The following is a 17100-nucleotide window of genomic DNA, read 5'->3' as shown; positions in this document are numbered from 1 at the left end:
TAACAGCAGAGGTATTTCTAGAAGTGAAACTGTTGTGACCTTACATAGGTTAAATAAAGATTCATCTCCGTTTTGCCTTATTTAGCCTTAGATCTCATGTGAACTCTTCCCACTCAGCCTCCCTCTCCGTGATACTTTTCTTGTCTGTATATTGAAAATGCAGGACTGCAAAACAGTACTTTATATTTACTGTGAATTTATATGTGTGTAAATGTGCCTGAATTCTATATGTGTGCATGCAAAAATATTTCAAATAGAGCAGAACGATTTAAGCCAATCTCATAGTTACGGGGGTGGGGGGAGTACCTACGAGTATGGGTCAAAGGATATTTTGAACACTTCTGTAGCGTCCTAGTTTATTTTTTTAAGTGTGTATTCTTACAGTTGTATGGTTTTTAATATATAGAAGTAGATTCACAGAAATAGAAGGGAAGCTAATATGCTAAAATATTAAGATGCTAGTAAGTCTAGGCTGTGAAAAGATAGGCATTCTTTTTTCTTTCTACTCTTCCTTAATTTTCAAATTGAAGAAACAAAAAAATAAAGTATGGATTATGGACCATGATTGGTATCTCCCAGCTTTAATAACTTGACATCCACACACAAGCAGTTATTCTCTTTTGTCCTTGATGGAAATTTGTTCATATCTTACCTGTTCCATTTCTCTTAAGAGTTTCTTTTCTTTCCTTTTTTTTTTTTTTTTTTTTTTTTTTGTGGTACGTGGGCCTCTCACTGTTGCGGCCTCTCCCGTTGCAGAGCACAGGCTCCGGATGCGCAGGCTCAGCGGCCATGGCTCACGGGCCCAGCTGCTCCGCGGCATGTGGGATCTTCCCGGACCAGGGCACGAACCCGCGTCCCCTGCATCGGCAGGCGGACCCTCAACCACTGCACCACCAGGGAAGCCTAGGAGTTTCTTTATATGAGGAAGAAGATGCCAATATTAGCAAATTTTAAATTCATAAAATACTTATTTAAAAAAAAACAACCACCCTGTTTTCATGTTCCCAGCCCTAATCTGGCCTCGTAGGAGGGAGCCGAGAGGAGGGCGATCTTGCTCCAGTGTTTCCTTCCACCTCGGTTTGGGAGTCCCGGCTGGCTCTTCCTTTGTGTGACTGGAGTATTAGTCAAGATGAGGATAGGTTACACAGCAGTAGCAAACTAACCCCCCAAATTTCAGTGGCATGGCCCACCAAAAGAGCTTGTTTTCTGGTTGCACTGCACGTCCAATGCAGGTTTAGAGATGAGCACACAGCTCTACTCCATGTACTCACTCAGGAACCCAGGCTGATGGTAACCCATTATCTAAAACATCACTTGAACAGACTCACCCCTATATCTGAATGCTTCTGCTCACAGCCCATTGGCCAGAACTATACAGATGCTCCACCTAACCGTAGAGGGGCTGAGAAATATGAAGGGAGCACATGGGTATTTGTTGAGCCATAAATGTTCCTAACACAGCTGATTTATTTGCTTTGAGTATGATACCAGATAGACTTGGACAGGAATCAGGGTGCCAGAGAAACTGGTGGTTTCACTCATCCATCTCGAGGTGGCTCTCAACATGCGTGACAGAATCACTGGGAAGCTCTTTCAAAGGATAGATGCCCAGGCCCTTCCATGAGCCACCAAATCAACGCATGGGGTGTAGGACCCTCGTACACTTCCCTGTTGTGATCCCAGCCATCTCCCAGACAGGAAAGGGGAGGCAGTGTCCTTCAGTCACTGGGCGTGTTCCGAGAGGCTCTCCAGCCATCTTTACCTCTCTCCCCACAGGTGGAGTGAAAAGAGAGAGAACCACAGCCTTCTGGCCCTTTCTATTCATGCCTAGCCTGCTCCTCCAGGGGCCACAGTATGGCAGTGATGAATCTTGCGTCTGAAACAAGAGAGGTTCCCAACCCTGTCTGTCCACTCACCAGGGTCACATGAGCTATAGGAGTGGGTGCGGAGAGGGGTGTGCTCATCCTAGAATCTAGCAGGACACGGGCACCCTGGGGCTCCAAAGGCAAGGTGCATTGCCTGGCATAGGGGAGGACTTCCTGTGCTACCCGATGAGGGAAAATTGTTTTACAAGGTGCCACCCACCAATGCATTTTTTTTTCAGTGCAGTCTTGATAGCTTATTTTTAAGGACGCATTAATAATATTAATAGTATTAACATTCTTTGGATATTTTCAGACTAAACATACCCCTCTTGGACTAAAAATAGGTACCTCTGAAGGCAAAGCAGGACGCAGAGCCTGAATTGTGACACTGAACATGTTTTGAGCATTTACTTGTGATGAGCAGTGATTTATATACATCTCATTTAGTCTGCACGAGAACTCTACAAGAGGTACTATTACACCCTTCTTAGACATGAGAAAACTGGGGCCCACAGAAGTTTAATAACCTTGGTCTGTGCTGACGTTAACTCTTAGCACCAAAGCTTCGGCTCTGGTGGCCTTACTGTGGGATGCAGCATTCATTTTTTCTATTGTTTGGACTCCTTTCCTGCATTCTTTCTGCTCTTTTGCCCATTTCTTCTCCTGCTTCCACACAGACCAGAAGTAAAGCATCCTCTGTTATAGTAACGTGGGTGCCAGACTCGTTAGGGTACCATCCATCAGTCTTCCTGGCATTCCAAAACAACACAAAGTGAAGACAAAATACGTCTGTTTCCTACAGAAAAGGCTACGTGTGCATATGTTTGTCTTGAGCCCGACGGAGCATTATTGGCAAAGCCTGTCACCCCTCTTCTCTGTAGTTCGAGGGAGCTTTAAGTGCAATCCAAGGCAGAGAACCCTCAAAACTGATTTCCTCGTGTCTTCTTTGGAAACTGTTTCTAAAAGGGCTTTGTGCACATCTGTGCCACGGAATCTGTGAAGCAGCTTTTTTAGCTGTGGGCACTGGTGTTGGCTTATCCATCCCTGTCTCCCTTCTCCAGCCTCTGCTCCTGTGAGGAAGTCCAGCTGCGTAAAGGCCAGCTCTTGGCTATAAAGCACGTAGCTGACTCCGTTTGTTTGCAAGCTGGTAAGAAATGAGGAAGACAGCCAAAGCGCTGACCTTTTCCCTGACACAGCCACTTAGGTAATCCAGTCCAGGTCCCTTCGTGGGCTGTAGAACAAAAGAGTACAATACATCCATCACATCTTCAGAGAATGGAAATGCTGCTGGGCTTGCTTTCCTCCTTCTGTAAATAAATTCTGATTTCTTATCTGTTGGAGGCCAAGAAAGAAAAGTCTTGTAAAATCTCCAATAGGAGGAAGTGGTTCTCTGCAAAACACTCCCCAAGCCTGGACTTGGAGGAGGCAGCTTTCTCGAGACTCCACCAGACTCACCGCCTCAAGCTCGTTCAGTAGAACTTTTCCGGCCCAGTGATCTTCAGCCTGCTGCAGGGTAGAAATCATCTCGTCTCAGCCAGCCGCAATTCACAGTGAAACTATGGATTACGACCTAACCGCCTGAAATTACGGCTACGCAGCGACCGCTCCTCCGTTATCATCAGCGGAACAGGCTCGTTCTTTTATGGCTAATAATAATGTTTCTCATCCTACTCAGGACTCCAGTGCCACCTTTCTTTCGTGCTTGTCGCTCATCTGTGGACCACATTCACAGATGCCTTCATCAGCACGCTCGGTCATCTCGTTGTCTGTGCTCCTATCATGGTCCTGGGAGAGCGAAGGGCCAGTAGCTGCTCCACTTACGCCCGCCCCTGCCTCACTCTCCCGGTGAACTGCCCGCCTTCCCAGAAAACTACCTCTGTGCCCACCCCAGCGATCTTTGTCTGCGACAGACTCTTCTTCCTCGCCAGCATCTCTCTCTCTGGCTCTGCACAATCTCTCAGGCTCCCGAGTGCCCATCTTTGTATTTACTTTCTTTCATTTGTTTTTTTTTTTTCAATTTGGCCTGCGGGGCAGAGAAATAAGCTAATTACATCCCTCTGTTAAAGCATGCTCATTGATTGTGAAAAGGCCCTCTTTTAATTTATGTATTGCTTTTCTCTCCCACTCCCTCTCCCTCACTTTTATGTGTGTCCTTATACACAATGTTTTGTGTGTTGTTTTTAATTTACATCAGTCGTGTCGTGCTGTAGACTTTTTTCTTTGTTTCCCCCGAGCGCTCTGATTTTTAAGGTCTGTCCATGTCGCTGTGTATGCACGAGGTCTGATGGCCTCCTGACATTCTGTCGTGTCCCCACCATGGTTACCGCGCCTGACATCCAGACCTCCCACTACCACAAATAGCACTCCAGTGCATAGTCCCGTGCACATGTCCTCTTTGGTCCTGTGTGGAAATTCCTCTGGAATACATGTCCGGGAGTGAGGTTGCAGAGTCCTGGGGTGTGCATGTTCTTACTTGGACCAAATCCTGCAGTGCAGCTTTCCAGACTGGCCCACCCATCTGTCTGCTCACCGGCAGCATAGGAAGGTTCCTTCTGCCCCTACATCTCCGCCAGTTTTTGTGCTTATCGTTATTCCTCTTACGCCATTCTTTTTCTGAGTTCAATGTTCTAATTCCTGAAAAGCCTGCGTCCTTGGGAAGTTCTTTCAGCAAAGGTCTACAGGTGCCTAATTCTTAATCTTTGAGAATATCTTTATTTTTTCCAACACTCTTCATGATAGGGGTATAGTTTCTTTTTGTTGCTTAGACAGATAACCACCAACAGTGGCGTAAAATAACACAGATTTATTAATCAGAGTGTCATCGGGGCCTTCTCAGTTGTGCTTCCTCATTCCTGCAAATTCCCTCTTGCCACGTAAGGTCATATATTCACAGGTTTCCAGGATTCAGGTGTGGACATCTTTGGGGGCCATTCCTCAGCCTACTGTAGTAGGCCAGGTATTGGATTTTAGGGTGACAGTTTTATTGGCGATGTTCAACAGATTGTATTGAGACTGACGCTGTGTCAGACACTGTTCAGTGTGTTGAATACAGTAGTGAGTGAAACAAACCTACTCCCCTGCCCCAGAGCCTGTGTCATCTCTCCCCACCTGACAGCTTTAAGATTCTCTCTTTATCCTTTCCCCTCGCCCTACATTTGCACCGCAGTGTTTCTAGATACGCCGTGTTTTCATCCTCTTCTTCCAGTTAGCACCAGCTGCATAACAAACCACCCCAAACATGGAGCCCTAAAACAGCAATCAGTTACTGATAACTGCATCCTCCTGGGGATGACTGGGCTCCAGTGGACAGTTCTCTCTCTTGGGCTCAGATGTGGTCGCAATCAGATGGTGGCTGGAGCCAGAGTCGTCTTGAAAGTTCCTTACTCGTTTGCCTGGTGGGTGAGGCTAGCTGCTGTCTGGACCTTAGCAGGGACTGTTGGTCAGAGCACCCACAAGCATCCTCTCTGTGTGGCCTGTGCTTCCTCACAACAGAGTCGGCGGCGTGTAAGAGAGCTAGGCAAAACTGTATTACCTTTTCTAACCTAGCCTTGGAAGTTATGTGGTAGCACTTTCACTACACTGTCTTCATCAGATGCAATCTCTCAGGCCAGGCGTGTGCAACGAGAGGGGAACTAGAGTCCAGTGATGGAGAGACTATCAAAGCATTTGCAGACACATCTAAAAACTGCCACAACTACTTAGCACCTGACATGATACTTAAGTCTCGGGACTTACGTTGGTCTCTACATCTGGAAAGCTCACCTGTTCTCTTTTCAAATAACGTTTCTCTGTCATTATCTGTGTTCCTGTCCTCTGGAACTCCTTTAAAAGTGTGTTGAAAGGGCTTCCCTGGTGGCGCAGTGGTTAAGAATCTGCCTGCCAATGCAGGGGATGCAGGTTCGAGCCCGGGAAGATCCCACATGCTGCGGAGCGGCTGGGCCCGTGAGCCATGGCCGCTGAGCCTGTGTGTCTGGAGCCTGTGCTCCGCAACGGGAGAGGCCACAACAGTGAGAGGCCCGCATACTGCAAAAAAAAACAAACAAAAAAAGTGTGTTGAAGCCTCTCAGTGACACTTGCATATTTTGTCCTTCTTTAGCTGCCCATGCTGTGTTCTGAATTCTCTGTACTGTGCTCCTGTTCACTACTTCTCTTTCAGTTTTATCCAGTCTAAAGCTTAACCTATACATTGATTTTATTTCATTGACTACGTTTTCCATGGGCTTTTTTTTTCATCTACCTATTCTTGTTTGGTATCTGCCTATTTTTGTTTCGTAATTTATTGTGTACAGAAATTACTCCTTCTACCTCTTTAAGGGGCCTAAACATACTTGTGATTGTGATGTGGTTTACTGGTTGCTCTATTCTGATTTCTCCTCCAGTGGAGTCATCTCCTGATTTAGCCTGCTGGCTCTCCTGTCTCATCCTCCTCTCCCTGCAGTCATCCTTCCATGTCAAGCAGCTCCATGGTCCTGGGCTCCTAGTCATGGGAGGCTTAAGTCTCTTCCTGTTCTCTAATGATATTGGGTGGTCTACCAGTTAGGTTTCTGGGGCAGTGAGTGGCCTGGCAAAATCCAGACCAGTTTTCAGTGTGAATTTGTAAGATTGGGGTCCCACACTAGGGAGCTAGGATAAACTTGGACTCCACACCCAAATGTGTCACAGGTCTGAGATGTTGGTTTCTTAGGCTTGACCCGTCTGCACAGCCCAGGGACTCCTTTCCGGCTTCCGGGGCAACGCGCTGAGTCCGCTTCTCACAGATGGGTCAGGCAGGAAGGCTCCCAGCTTGAGGCTGGAGGATCAGCTCAAACAGGCTGACCTGCAGGGGCCCCTGCCCCTCTCCCCGCCCCACAGCCCGGCGTGCACACTCCACGCCCTGCTCTCCATCCCACGGCTCCCTCCTCACCTCTCTAACCTTAGTTTTCACTTCATTTCTGGCACCTGGAGATTTTGCTGTCTTTCTTTGAACCTTGGCAATGAATTTCTTTCTCGTTGTTCCTTTTTATGCAGCATTTCTATGCATTTTTCATAGGAGGACTGTCTGTTTACTGTAGCTGAGGCTGTCATATGCTGGAAATTTCCGTTTGTTCTGTATACAGACAGTTACCCCTCCTGTTTTCAGCCCTGCCTCTCATTCTTGTCCTTCGTGGTACCTGCTGAGGCTGCATCTAAACCCGGCCAACCTTCTTCTGGGTAGATGGGCCACCTCCCCTCGTATAGTTTGTAGAATTTGCCTTTTTGCATTTTGTTTCTTTCATCAGTACTCTTCCTTCCACTCTGCTTTTAAGGAATGCGCCCAAATCCTCTGTCTGCTAATGCCCCAAGCACATTCTTTTCACTGTTATGGTTTTGATTCTTTTTTTATTCTTTACTACCATTTTCATGAGGTCTCTGGGGTTTGAAGAAAAGAATGCCTTGAGTCAGTCTGCTGTCTAGAATGCAAAAGCTCAGCTGACTTCTCAGTGCTGCTGGGTAAGCCTCTCTCTCTCTCTTTATGTCTTTCTCTCTCTGTCTCTCTTTCTGTCTCTCTCTCTCTGTCTCTGTCTGCCTGTCTCTCTCTCTCTCTTTGGGTTATCAGTCAGCTTCCTTTCTCATTTCTGAAAGCTACTATTCCCTCCTTCTCTCCTAGCAGAGGACCTTAACTCTTGTCTCTAAGAGAGACAGAAGCCATCAGGTGGGAGCCTCCTGTTTCCCATCCTCATTCTGCAGTCTGCAAACACACCTTTCTTATTATCTATCCTCACCTCTTCTTTCTCTCTTAGAGCAAAAGCCGCCCCTTCCTACTGTCCTCAGTTGAGCCTTCGGTCCAACCAGCTACGTAGAGTCTCTCCTCCCACCCACGTGGCTGCACCTTTTCCCTTGGCAGCTATATCCACATGTAGAAGTCCAGTTCTGATCTCCTTCCCTCAGATTATATTTCTAATTGTTGACTGAATATCCTTCTTCACACCTCTGATGGTTTCCTCAAATTCAGTATATCCAAAGTTGGCATCTTTGTTTGTCTCTGAGAAATCAGCTGCTTATGTTTTCACCATTTTGCTGAGTAATATACCATGATCCGCTAAGTCATTCCAGCCACAAGTTTGGGTATCTCGTTCCTTTCTTGAATCGTTCTAGAACTGTATTGACCAATACAGTAGCTACTAGCCATGCAAAACTATGTAAATTTGAATTTCAATTAAGTAAAATACAGTACAATTAAAAATAAAGTTCCTTAGGTAGACTAGGTGCATTGCATGTGGCTTGTGGCCACCGTTGTGGACAGTAGGGCTATATAACATTCCCGTTGTTACAGGAAGTTCTATTGGACGATGCTGGCCTAGGGAGTATTAGGCATCTTTGCTCCCACTTCACTGACGGTATTTGAGCCTTCATCATTTCTCACGTGCAGCTTTGACTCACTTCCTTTCTCTTCCTCACTCCAGTCCATTCTCTTCTCTAATAAAATGATTTTATGAAGCCCTTTTCGCTCTTTGGGAAGTCATTGAACTCTAAGCGAGAGAAGCAGAGTCCTGGCATTTTACTGTCATTTCCTTCCTTGAACTTTCAGAGCCCCCCCATGCCTTTTCCTCTTTTTATTTGCTTGTTAAACAGCTATCCAACCTTCCAGATTAAACGCCGGCGTTTCCTACTCTGGGAAGGCAGAATAATGCTTCTTTCACAACGCGGACACTCCTTGTTGGTGTCCCTTCTCAGAGCATGTTTCACGAGGTGTCTGGCTAGGACAGACATCTGAGCCTAGGACTCTGAGCCACTGAAAGATGAGGATCTCACCTTCATACTCTTTAGGTTTCAAATGTACGTAACAGACAAACTTCTCTTCTGGGCCTCTAGATGGGGCCTGGCTACATACTCACTTTAGGAGAAATGAGAAAATGGCCAGTGAAGTCATGTTCTGTGTTCTGCTGTTGAAGATGTCAACAGCAATTGGGAAAGGCTTTATGGGTGATGAATTACTTTCCCACAGTATCGATTCCTACTTAGGGTTCCTGTGATTCCCAGCTACCCCCTGACTCCAAACCACATGTCTGGTTGAAAGAAAGATATTTTCTTTAATAACATATCTTCAGTGAAAGGATAGGTATATTAGTTAATTACCTCAAACTTAGTGACATAAAACAACAAAAACATATTCTCTCACCGTTCTGGAGTCTACAGAATCAGGGTGTTGGCAGGGCTGCACTTCCTCCAAGGGCTCTAGAGAGAATCCTTTCTCGCCTCTTCCAGCTTCTGGTAGCCCTTGACTTGTGGCCAATCCCTGCCTCCGTCTTCACACGGCCTTCTTCTTTGTGTGTCTGTGTCTCAAATCTCCTTCTCTTTTTTATTACAAGAACGCCAGTCATTAGATTTAGGACCCACCCTAAATCCAGGATGATTTCATCTTGAGATCCTTAGTTTAATTACATCTACAAAGACCGTATTTCCAAATAAGGTCCCATTCATAGGTACCGGGGGTTTAGAACTCGATATATCTTTTGAGGGGGACACAATTCCACTTACTACAATGGGTAAGAATAAAAGTGAGGACTCTAACAGCAGTCTCTCTCCCCTCTCCTAAGCCTTACCTAAGCTGAATCAGCAAATTGGTTATAGCCTTCATTTCTCTGCATTTATTCATTTAAATTAAGACCCCACCTCCCAAGCCAGAAGAGAGAGGCTATTTAACTCAACCAGCTGTCTCTCTTTCTTCCCATCACAGACTCACTCCACCCCCTTCAGCTGGATTTTTTTCACTGCCTAACCATGATCATTAATTAATAAAGCGTAGACCAAAATAAGCATGATTATCACCCTTTAGTTTTCAAAGACGTTCTCTGCGTCCAGAACTTTTAATATGAGAATGGGTATTTCGATTTAGAAATCATTTTAAGCATGCATGCCCATGCACAAGCACACCATGGAAAATGACTGGAAGCTCTTACTCTGTAGGGTAAGAAAGAACATAGGTACTTTTTCTGGCTTCATTTTTCAGTGTCATCTAAATTTTCTACAGTGGACATGTTTGACTTTGGTGATTAGAAGAAGAAACTTTTTTTAATAACATGGGTAGTTTTAATGACGCTTTTATAAAATGCCCAGGGCCATTTTTGCTTTTTTAAAAGAGAGATGAGTGGGCCAGTTGAGATTCTAGGAAGCCCAGACCACTGATTGTTTTGGGAATGATTCAGACACTTTTTAGATTTGGGAGTGGTGTTAACACTGTTGATTATTCAGGACCTCGTCAGACTCTCACAGTGGTAGAACTTGAAATCCATGGTCTCTACCAGAGAGGTTTCCCCGGTGCCAGGAAGCTGGCCTGATGGAAAAATGGGTCCTGTCCCTCTGCCATGGGGCACAGAGAGGCACAGTTGATCGGGACCATTCCAGAATGAGCCTTGTAATCTCTCACCAGCAATACCACTTGACTTTGACAGGCATGTGTTTTTCTAGTCTTTAAACTATTTTGAGGGTAGCTCTGTGTCTGGCCCTTTATGAGGACGACACACATTTCTGTTAACCCCCAGTTACTGGAAGCCGCAGCAGAGAAAGCTTTCAGGCACTTTTGAGCTGTTTCACCATTGAACGTAGTTCTCTCTGGGGGAATTTTCCTATTTTGGCTTCTAATATGCTGATGAATTATTGAAATTTCAATTACTTTTGGTTCCCAATTTAGCAGAGTGGAGACATGCAAGATACTGAATACGAAAAGCTCTCCAGTTGCTTTTAGAGAAGGGTTTGCTTGGAAGGGTTTGGCGTCAGGGCTGGCAGAGGTGCAGCCCTGCTCCTTCTGTGTCGGGGACTAAAGTACCACGTGGCCTTGGCAGTCCCTTAGGTCACTGCTGCTCAAGGTGCGAGTCCCTGACCGGGACCTGGCATCTGCATCTCCTGGGAGCTTGTTAGATACACAGACTCCTAGGCTTGGTCTCCACCTACTAATCAGAATCCCTGAGAGTGGCACCCTGGGCTCTGTGTTTTAACAAGCCCTCTGGGACATCCTGGTACACTGACAAGTTGGGGAAACCCTGCCTTAGATGTCCTGGTGCTAATTTTTCCCAGTGGGGTCTGGTGCCCATTTGTAAGGGCCCTTGGATGCTTCAGTCAGTGTGCCCTTTAAGATAGACACTGTACGTAATGATAAAACCGTGATCAAGGTCATCAGAGAGACCAATTTCTAACAGTCATCTTCACTTGCTTGGAACACTTCTCTCTTTGGAAGTCCGTGAGCCATAACCATAGAGAAGCAGAATCTGGACATTTAAATTCTGTGCAGGTAAATGTGTGTTCTAAATGTAATTGAAAGGGCCCTGTGTTTCTCTGTACCGAAGGGCTATTTAGATATTCCTTCCCACTGTCCCCAGGATCATCTCATCTCGAAGTCCCTTGGAGAGAAGCCGTGGGTACCATCTCTGCCTCATCACCGTAGCCTCACCTCCTTCCCAGGGCAGGTCTCTCTCCTACACCGTGCACACTGAATAGCTTGCAGTTCTTCAGACACAGTGTGTCATCCAAGCTACTCTCCCTGCCCCACCACCAAAGCCAGCACCTTACTCATCTCATCCCTTAAGCCCTGCTCACCTGTGAGGCTCTACTCAAGGATGGCTCCCTAATGACTTCAGGTGGAGTCACTCTGCGCCTTTTCTGCTTCCTGCAAACTCTGGATAGATATTTATGGCATGCGGGTGCGCTTGTGTTGAAATTGTCTCTCTCCGCTGAGCTCCGAGGTCCACGCAAGTACAGATTTCATCCTGGGTTCTGTCCCTTGTGCCCATGTGTGTCAGGCACACGAGGCTGAATGAATAAACATCCCTCAAAGATGGTCATTCTACTTCTGCTGGAAGCTTCCAGTGCCTTAGGAAACATGTTCCCTTCGTACATTTGAAGAACAGATACACTTGGCCAGCACGTGGCGGACTAGTTAAGAACAGTAGTGCATTCTATGTGGACTCAACCGACTTAGCTTTTCAGGGAAGCCGATTTCTTAACGTAAATGAAAGCTCTGCCCTCCCCTCCGCCAATCTGGCTGTTCTCCTCTTTGGCCGGGGAACCCACCCGCTGTATCTGAAGGTGTTCTTTTTTCAGGTTCGAGAGCTTCAAACTAGACTGCAGAGCGTGCAGGCCACAGGGCCCTCCAGCCCTGGCCGCCTCACTTCCGCCAATCGCCCTGTTAACCCCAGCACCGGAGAGCTAAGCACAAGCAGCAGCAGCAATGACATCCCCATCGCCAAGGTGAGCTCCCAGGGACGACAGGGACACCTCCTGTTATCTGGCTGCCCCAGCCTCCGTGGAGCAGGGCCGCTGTGCAGGCATGCAGTTAGCTCAGCTGGCCCCCAGGGGCTTCCTGGGGTCCCGCACAGGCCTCCTGTGCTGGAGCTGCAGGGAGAGATAACCCACTAATGTTTTGTTTTTGTTTTTGTTTTTTGCGGTACGCGGGCCTCTCACTGTTGTGGCCTCTCCCGTTGCGGAGCACAGGCTTCGGACGCGCAGGCTCAGCAGCCATGGCTCACGGGCCCAGCCACTCCGCGGCATGTGGGATCCTCCCGGACCGGGTCACGAACCCGCGTCCCCTGCATCGGCAGGCGGACTCTCAACCACTGCGCCACCAGGGAAGCCCCCCCACTAATGTTTTAAGTCTCTCTCGGCTACAGGCTGGACACCAGCTCTCATTAATCAGCCAGCTGGAGCATGTCACAGCTGACAGGTCGTTGTAGAGAGTGAGATGTTTTGTCAGGCTCTGCAGTGCGAAGGGGTGGGCGGAGAGCTGCTCTCGAGGATCAAGGTTCAGCCCAGGAGGGGACCCTGAGTAATGAACCAATGATCTCCCCGCTCACGGGACTGACAGCCCTGCCAGCAGAAAAATAGATTGTGATGGGCAGGCCCCGGCAGCTGTGAGAAGTAACCCCTCCGTTCTCAGCCACAGCCCCCCCCGCCCCACTCCTAAGTTGAGTCTGCCCCAGAGAGACTGTTCGAATGATACACGTCCTCTCCCCGGTAGCCCTACCAGTCTCCGCAAGAAGGTTGGTTCTCAACCATCAAGTTCATTAAGTCAAGTCAAACCAGTGTTTCTCAACCAGAAGTGATTTTTGTCCCCCAGGGGATATTTGGCCATGTCTGGACACCTTTTTGATGGTCATAGCTGGAGTGCTACTGGCATCTTATGGCCAGAAGCCACAGATGCTGCTGAACACCCCACAATGCACAGAACAGTCCCTACAGCAAAGAATATCCAACCCAAAATGTCAAAAGTGCTAAGGTTGAAAAACCGTGAGTTAAGCAGAAAAACTGGACAAGTGAGTCGTTTCTAAGACTTGATGAATCCGTTGAGTTGCCGCAGTTAAAGAGTAGCCCCGTATAAACAGAGTCTCAACAGTGTATGTGGGGAGTTACGTGTTGTGTTTTGAAAATTTTTTGTTTTGTTTTTTAAGATTGCTGAAAGAGTGAAGCTATCAAAGACCAGGTCCGAATCTTCATCGTCTGATCGGCCGGTCCTGGGCTCAGAAATCAGCAGCATAGGGGTGAGTGTTCATGAGAAGCAAGGCAACAAAGTACCCAGTAAAGCTACACAGTGGTTTATCCATGATAGAAGAACTTCCGAAGTTCACCCCCAGTAAACCAGTTAGTTATAATAAGAAATCATACCTGATTTCCTTCCAAAGGATCCAATGAAAATGTATAGTGGTTTGCATGTGGTGAATCACCTCTTCAACTTTAAGGGAGATTTTTTTTTTTTTTTCTCTAGCTGAAACCATTCAGAAAGAAATGATTTAGGTCTGGTTACTGGCAATGTAGATGAAAGTCTTAAAGTATCTGCTTTAGATCACCCTGCTTCCCCAGAGATGGAGTGAGTCAGGAAGCTCTAAGAGAACTTTACCGTTCGCGCATCCCTCTTGAAAGGGAAGGTGCTCTCCAGTGAGGAGGATTGCTGCCTTTGAAGTGTGGCCAATGCTGTGACAGACCAGAACCTTCCAGCTCAGTACTAGAGTTTTCATTTGTAGAGCCCTGAACCCCGTGGGGCTGTAAGCTGATAAATGGTGAAAAGGGAATTTCAGTTCCCTGGGGATGTCCTTTAGAATTCTGGGGTAAGGCTGGGAAATCCAACTTATTTGGTTCTCAGGCGTGGGGAAAACCTGAACAGCACTCTTAAGGCCCTAGTTTAGAGTTTTGTGCTGGGCAGAAATTGCATGCACCCAGATTCCATGCCAAAGCCAAATTATGAACATAAAGGAGTGGACGCTCCCCTTAACTACAACAGCCGGAGACAAGTCTGGGAGTGGCAGGGGGTTTCGGAAGGGAGAAGGATGTTCAGCCTCTGTTTAATATCCAAAATTTTAGGTCTCTAAACACTCATGATCCCACATGCCTGCTGCCCAGGATGCAGCTTAGAAGATGCCGCTTGCATTTTGACACTGTTTTATGTACTGTTTCACAGTAGTTAGCTTTTTATACTAGGATGACATTACACAAACGGAGGAAGATCAGGGTAGCTATCTCCTGGTGCCTGTTTCTCAACGAACATCGGCTTTAAATTGTTTTGCGTGCAAAGCATGCCTGGGGACCAGCGTCCCTGAAGTGACGCTGTCCAGAGGGGGATTAATGCTCATCTGTACAGGTATCCAGCAGTGTGGCGGAGCACCTGGCCCACTCTCTTCAGGACTGCTCCAACATCCAAGAGATCTTCCAGACACTCTACTCCCATGGATCTGCCATCTCGGAAAGCAAAATTAGGGAGTTTGAGGTGGAAACAGAACGGTTGAATAGGTAAGGAGAAATTCTGCGTATTTGGATGGTGGCACTGGGGGCAACTCCTTTCCCTTCCCAAAGATCAACTCAGGTTGGCTTATGTGTTGTGACATAGAGTGATGCTGTCAGGCTGGTGGGTGGGGAGTTTCCACTATCCTGTTCATCACAGGAGGGCTGGCTTCATGGGCATTGTGTGACCTGTCATCAAATGCACAGGGCCTCGTGCTTAAAAGGACCCCACGCTTGCTTTACTGCTCTGCTGTCACTGTTTTAAATTCTTAATAATTTATGAAGCAGAGGCCCCGCCTTTTCATTTTGCAGTGGCCCTAGCAAATTAAGGAGCATGTCCCGGGAGCAGTCCATAAGGAATGACAAGTAGGTCAGGATGGCAAGATGGCTCCCAGGCATGCAGCCTGAGCTGCTGAGAACCACAGAGAGCAGCTCTGGGATGTGGACTCAGCACCCAGGGGTGCCTGGAGCCAGCAGAAGCAGTCTGATGAAGGGGCTCCTGCGATGGAGCAGGCATGCTGGTCTAATCCTCCCTGCTCGAACTGAGGGTTGCCTAATTTTATTTATGCTTTTTGCAAATGTGCACATCCCCCCATCCCTACATCCTATCCTACTTAGTTCTGATTATCTAAGTGGTTCTAACTATCCTGCTTAGAATAATTCCACTGTGTGTTCCCAGTTTTATGGGTTCTTCCTAAATCTTATGCCAGAGGTGGTTTGAGTTTGTCCCCCTGCCTCTTGGCAAAGACTGGCTTGTGTGTTGTCCCAGCAATGAAAGAGAGCTGCTAAAAAAGCAAAAGAGAAGGACCAGGGGCAAGCCACGGCAACTACTCAGAAATTGGCTCCGCGGTGGCAGAATGGACTAGTGATGGCATCCAAGTGTGCTGTGGCTGCCCTGACCTAGCAATCTTCAGTGGGAGAGCACAGTCAGAATTGGAAAGGTTTACGAGCTAACCAGTCAGAAATGTGGATGCCATTCCCCTGGTGTATGGCAAACCTGAATAAATTGAATTATCCTTTTAGTCCTCCCTGATTTGAAGCTGTTTAATATAGCACTTGAGAACCAAGGAAATATGGCTATCTAGGTCATTTTAAATCTTGAAATTAAATGGTTTCCTTATTAAATCCAAAATACTTAAGAGTGACAATCCTGATGATTGCCTTGTAGCAGTGAAGAAGCAGCCCTCTCGGTATCACAGGCAGAGGAGTGCTTAAAAATTGGATCAGATATGCCCTTTGCAGTTTAATGAAGTCAGATGCCTTCAGGGGCCCTCTATGTAATGAGGATCTCCTCTCTACAGATCCTGGGATTTAACAAGCCTGCTTTGTCGTTGAATTTGAGGGGAGGTTCCTTTCTCTTCAATTATATGCACCTAGGAGAGACCAAAGAAGGGGGAACTATTTAGTGCTTGTAGCTCACGTTATCATGGAGTTTAACAGCTTACAAAAGGCTCCCCCACTGACAGCCTCTTAACCCTCAACTTGGGAGGGCAGAATAGTCCCATTTCGCAAATGAGAAAACAAAGGCTTTGACTTTGAATGACTTGCCTCAAGTCCAGAGCTGTTAAATAGCCCAGCTGATCGACCCCTGCCCCCCTACCTCACCTCCGTTGTTCTCTGTATTATCACAGCTGCTGCTAGAACAAGGGAATTCTTGTAAATAATCTACCAGTATGTTCTGGTGTCTGTTATTTAACTACCTATCTCAGAGTTGGAGTCCTATTACCCTTCAAAAATATTACAGCCTTTAACTTGTATTTGTGGGGGGGGGGGCAGGGGTGGGTGTCACGTCTACTCAAAAGTGTGTTTTCTCATTTAACAAATCCGTGTTAAGCACTTACTATATGCTGGACTATTTGAATGCAAAAGAAAGTAAAACAGACAAGATCCCTGCTTTCATGGAGCTATATCCTGTTAAGGGAGCTAGACAAAAAGCAGACAAATAAATAAGGGCGTAAGAAAGCTCCCCATAAATAGGACACTGTGACAGAATAACAGGAAGGCTTGACTTTAGTAGGCAGCCAGGGAAGGCATCTCTGAAGGGGGGACATGTCAACTGAGATTTTCAGGGGAAAAAGGAACAGCCATATGACAAACTAGGAGGAGACTTACGGGCCAGCTTACCAAGTTCAAGGCTGGGAAGTGGTTGGCATGAAGTTAGAATTGCCCAAATGCCCATGGAACTGAAATAGGATGAGTGAAAGGAGGAGTTCCATGAGATAAGGTGGCAGAATAGGCAGGGCTGGGTGAGATACAGATTTCGAGGCCATGGACAAAGTTTACTCTTTAAGTGTCATTGGAAGTTGTTAAAGGGTTTTACGTAGGAGAAGAACAGATCTGATTTAAATTTTGAAAGTTCACTCAGGTGTGAAGAATGGAAGGAGGTGGGCAGGAGTGGAAGCTGAGCAGTGGACCAGCGTGGCCCAGGTGGTGGTGATGTGAAGGGGTCAGTATATGTTTGGTGGTAAAAACCCACAGATGTAAGAAAAAGGGATGGTCTCAAAGGAGAGTC

The 17100-nt window shown here is 46.8% G+C and overlaps 1 protein-coding gene across 4 annotated transcripts in view; it reads left to right on the top strand.

The window, feature by feature from the left end:
• Positions 1-17100, top strand: part of MCC (MCC regulator of Wnt signaling pathway) — a 432932-nt gene that overhangs the window by 365986 nt on the left and 49846 nt on the right. For all 4 annotated transcript variants that reach the window (XM_027100123.1, XM_027100130.1, XM_027100138.1 and 1 more), the window contains 3 exons: positions 11922-12068; positions 13265-13354; positions 14449-14597. In XM_027100123.1, the coding sequence (XP_026955924.1) occupies positions 11922-12068; positions 13265-13354; positions 14449-14597 (386 nt within the window). The remainder of the gene's footprint in view (positions 1-11921; positions 12069-13264; positions 13355-14448; positions 14598-17100) is intronic.

Source organism: Aethalodelphis obliquidens, unplaced genomic scaffold (genome assembly GCF_003676395.1).
Source record: "Aethalodelphis obliquidens isolate GAN/ISIS:26980383/991018 unplaced genomic scaffold, ASM367639v1 scaffold4, whole genome shotgun sequence".
Lineage (NCBI taxonomy): Eukaryota > Metazoa > Chordata > Mammalia > Artiodactyla > Delphinidae > Aethalodelphis > Aethalodelphis obliquidens.
The sequence above is the reverse complement of the archived record's forward strand: the minus strand, read 5'-3'. Positions and strand labels throughout refer to the sequence as shown.